Raw genomic sequence first — 5172 nt, 5'->3', positions numbered from 1 at the left:
CGTGGTTAACGTGACATATTAATTTTTTTAGTGCTACATTGTGTTACGCGTCTCATTAATAGCGTTATTTTTTAAGCAATAATGTCCCTATTCAAAAGCATGAACCAATAAGCAAATACAAATAAATCTTTCACAAGCGTCACATTGTGTTGTGAGTCACATTAATATCGTAATTATTTAAGCAATAATGTCACTTGCAATAGTGTTACCACGCTAAATCCTAAAAAAAAACCGTGGTTAACGTGACATATTAATTTTTTTAGTGCTACATTGTGTTGCGTGCCTCATTAATAGCATTATTTTTAAGCAATAATGTCCCCATTCAAAAGCGTGAACCAATAAGCAAATACAAATAAATCTTTCACAAGCGCCGCATTGTGCTATGATTCACATTAATATCGTAATTATTTAAGCAATAATGTCACTTCCCTACTCTACAGCATAAACAAAAGTAGTTAGCATTTCAACTAAATATTTTTTAAAGTGCTACATTGTGTCGTGAGCTCATTAATTTCATAATTTAGCAATAATATCACTACTCTAAAGCATAAACCAACACAGTTAAGGTTGCAAATAAACCTATAACTGCTGTTTGTGAATGAAATAAAACACAGTTTTCAATTGCTGAAAATTTTTATATTTTAGCATAGAGTAGATAAGACAGGATGTAATTACGCATGGAATATATCAGGTCGGAGTGCCACATTATGGTGAATGTTTCAGGCTCTAACCCCTCAATACGAATTCTGCGTCCGTCATGATTTATTTTACTAGAAATGCCATTTGCTATACAATATTGCTATAGAAATGCCATTGTTATACTGTACGGCATTTTTACCAGATTTGTTTTCTCTGTGTGGGCTCAAAATTACAAGCATACGGGATTGCAGTAGTACGATATTATTTGAACTGAAAAATTACCAAATGTTGGTTTAAATATCGTTTTATTTGGCTCTAATTACCAGAATAATGATTACTTATACCATAAATGCCATTGCTATATAATACGGTATTTTTATTAAAAAATTTTTTCTCTGTCTGGGCTCAAAATTACAAGCATACGGGATTGCAGTACGATATTATTTGAACTGAAGAATTACCAAATGAATGGTTTAAATATCGTTTTATTTGGCTCTAATTACCAGAATAATGATTACTTTTACCATAAATGCCATTGCTATATAATACGGTATTTTGATTAGAATTTTTTTCTCCGTGTGGGCTCAAAATTACAATCATACGGGATTGAACATTGATAGTCGTAAATCTGAAATCTTTTTCTATTAATATCTTAATAAAATGCCTCAGAGATATTCATTTCATATTTAAAATCATCTTTTATTCAAAACTTAAATGATATTTTAACATTTACTTCTATATATTCCATTACATGTTCTCTATGGCACTTACCACATCTCTATCCCAATAAGGATGGCACCACTCTCATATTCCAGGATAGGGATATATGTACGTGCCGAAAGTACCAAAGGGAAAAGAGACGGCCTTTTTCCCTCTGATGTCGGTGAAAGACAGAAATTACAGTTAAGTGAATGAAATGGACGTAAGGGAATAAATAAAATAAGAGAGAAAGAGAGTGCCACGGGAAAGGGATCAATGCTATAGAAATTGAAAGCCTTTTCCTGCACTGAAACTGCTCGTCGGGAAACAGCCTTAAATACAGTCTATTACACCACTAGATTCAATTATCTTTCTAAACTGGAGAAAGTAATCGATTGCTCTTTTCTCTGTGCTGCTGCTTTAAAATACGCCTTCATGGTTGCTGCTTTTTTATTTTTTTACTGCCACACCATTTTCTGCTCACTCATAATTGCAGGCTCGTTTAAAAAAAATGAATATGCGTTAGATTTGCATTTCTGTTTCGAAATTAAAACTATTATCAGTTCATTTTATTTTGGCTGATCATTTTATTTACACCATGATATATTAATCAGATTTCTAAAAAATATTACCAATTAAGATAAAATTATCTCAGATTTATAGAGTAAAAAAATCCAATTATAGGTATATTTACTTTTTAAAAGAAACTAGTTTAACTAGTTGACCAAAATAAATAAGAAATTATCTAAATAAGGTGCAGAAAACGGTTTATATATATACATATATATATATACATATTATTTTCTAACAACAATTATGAAAAATTATGATAAGGACATACATTTATAAAAAAAATTGCAATAATATTTGATATTGACCTTTTCAAATCAAATCAAACTAAGATAACTGAATTCTTTAGTAAAGAAATATGTTTCCCCAATAATTATTTTAAACGTTTATAACAGTTATCTTTTTAATAGCAATATAAAAACAAATATTTATCTAGACTAAATTTATCTCCAAGACAGCAAATTCAACTGTCGAACATAAAACTAGATTTAAGATCATTAATAAAACGATGAAAAAAATGTAATTTATCTTATTAAAAAAGTCTGAAAGTCAAAATAAAGTAGTCTTTTAATGGTTAATATATGGTCAATTGTCTTAATTTGCTTTAATTATGAAATTGGGGCTCCGCCGGAAGAAGCTTCATTATTTTAGAGCTCTGTAGACGAGAGAAATTGGTAACCGCTGGTGTACCCCATATTTATTCGTATATGATATTTTAATTTAATAACTCATCAATCTGAGTTTAATTTTGGTCATCTATTATTCATCCCTATTTTTTATTTTTATAATTTGTGTGGTTTTTAATTTCGCTTATATCATTATATCAAGAAAAAAAATCTTAAAACAAGTTAGGAAAAATATGTATATTGTTTATTAATTTTTTTTTTACTTGGATTTCAAATTAAAATGAATTCGGCCTGATATTGAATGTGCTCCTTCATTCTCATACAATCAAGCATTAAAACTATATTCGTTTTAATATTAGAATTTATATTCACAACGCAACTAGTACTGAAGATAAAAAGAACAAACACTGAAATCTAAACATATCTCGTGAGTAACCTAATTTTCAGTGAATTTCGTGACGTGACTAAATTATTGCAAATTACCATTTTGCAGCTACTTCATTATTTTAAAAGGGTCTAGAAAAAACAAAAGTTTTTTTTCTTTCGGAAAGTGTTTTAATTATTCATTTTAATATATCTAGGATAAAGTTTTGAAACCTTATGCTATGAAATTTATAGGTAAAAATCTTAAAATTTGACAAAATATTAAAGATTTATCATACACCAACATCTAGTATGTATTCGCAAATTAAAAAAAATGAACATCTTGAATAACTTTTGAACTAATAAATGGATTTTACGTACTGGGACTCAATCTTCACGGTTTGTGGGCCTAACGTTAAATATAAGGTTACTTTGTGCAGACTATATTTTAAGTTAAGAAATCAGACCCCAAAACGTATTTTCTCTAAATAAACATATCTCCCCTGTAAATTCGGTTTCTTGACCCTCAAAATGTAGGGGGGGGGGCGAAGAGTAGCCGCAGTCTTAAAAATAGGGTCCCAATAGTTAAGGAGAGCGAACGAAAGTTTGGACCCCATAATTCAACATTAATCCTACTTTTTGCGTACTTTGTCATATCTCTAGAACACTTTAAAAGAATCGAAATATTTTGCACTCAGTTATAAAATTTGTTTATCCAAAAATAATACCATGCACAAATCTAGATTTATGGTAATTTGTGTTTAATATATATAACTAGTTATTTATTATTTTATTTAATAATGGCCAGAAAATTTTTGACTTGTTAAATATACAAAATTTTTATAATTTAAAAAAAAGTGATTTTAAAAGACAAAATTTAAAAAAAAATGAGTGCAATCAGTTGAATACTTTCTGAAATAAATTTCAAATTTTAGGAAAGTCTTTTTTACGAAAGAAAATTTAAAATATTATTTCGCACGAACTATTTACTCGATTTCGTTAATATTTTTTTAGTTTTTCACTTAAAATTACATTCTTCTTTTAAGTGATATAAAAATTAACGTCTTTGCTTATAATCCCCTGGCAACTTTCATATGGGTGAGTGTTATAACTGGTGGCATGGTTAATTTCTATGAATCTAACGGTAATAAAAGCATTTTTTTTTAATTTTTAAGTATGACTTTAACCAATAGGAGATATTACAGATAAAGTTAGCTTCCCCAGTATTGAGCTAATGTGTATGTGATGGAAAGAATGTATCCATACCGTTTCCCATGCTCCATACATCTCCTATTTATTGGCATCTCACAAATGTCTTTTTTTCCAGCATGTGATATGAATGTCCACAAAAAATGCCAAGTGAGTGTACCGAACCTGTGCGGTTGTGACCACACCGAGAGGAGAGGCAGAATTGAACTGAGGGTTGAAGCAGACTCTAACAAACTGATATGTCAAGGTTAGTATTTCAACCTCAATCTATCTGATTCTAAGTCATCAGTCATGGTCTTAACTTGTTTTAGGGATTCAAGTTTGAGGAAAAGAAATATCCCTATCAAAGGGAAAAATATTTCAAAAATTTGAAAGTTCATTATGATTTTATGACCATTATGATTATAAATATGTTCTAATTCCTTTATTTCGTTTCACAATTTTTTAACATTTTAATTAATTTTATATCGGTTTTTTTTTTAAATTTTTAAACAATAGCTGTAACTGAGATAGTTTATTTCATTAAAAATATATATTAGAAGGTGACAAAACACCCAGTTACCTTGAAACATTTATTAAACCTAATTTATTTTATCCCAAAATTTATTTAAATGCTCAATGCTTTCAGAAAATGATTCTAAAATAAGATGCGAGTTGGGGTACAGAATAATCTATTCCTGAGAAGTATGCATAAAAAACAATTACAGCTAGAAATGTTTGGTAATAAAATATCTTAAATAACTTCGCGTATCAATACAATGAAATCATGCCCATTGAATGATGTAGATGCTTGAAACAAATTACAATGCATAACATAAAAAGGAAAATGTTTAGCTGTATCATTATCACTATTATTTATTATGAAACGATTTTACGCCCCAGGAGGAAATTATTACAAGGGTGTCAGCACACCTAACCTCCATCATGCAGTCGGCATCTATACATGGTGTCAATTGTTCATTTATTCTTATTTGCTTATGGGTGTCATTGTCGCTTATTTGTTCCATCTTAAATTTTATATATATATATATAGAAAGTGTTTTAATTATTCATTTTAATATATCTA

At 29.0% G+C, this 5172-nt stretch overlaps 1 protein-coding gene across 2 annotated transcripts in view; it reads left to right on the top strand.

The window, feature by feature from the left end:
* The window catches only part of LOC107449617 (protein kinase C, brain isozyme), a 170748-nt gene that overhangs the window by 99947 nt on the left and 65629 nt on the right, over window positions 1-5172 (top strand). For both annotated transcript variants that reach the window (XM_043040695.2, XM_043040694.2), the window contains exon 5: window positions 4225-4353. In XM_043040695.2, the coding sequence (XP_042896629.1) occupies window positions 4225-4353 (129 nt within the window). The remainder of the gene's footprint in view (window positions 1-4224; window positions 4354-5172) is intronic.

Source organism: Parasteatoda tepidariorum, chromosome 5, assembly GCF_043381705.1.
Source record: "Parasteatoda tepidariorum isolate YZ-2023 chromosome 5, CAS_Ptep_4.0, whole genome shotgun sequence".
Lineage (NCBI taxonomy): Eukaryota > Metazoa > Arthropoda > Arachnida > Araneae > Theridiidae > Parasteatoda > Parasteatoda tepidariorum.
This window is presented reverse-complemented; position numbering and strand designations above follow the sequence as displayed.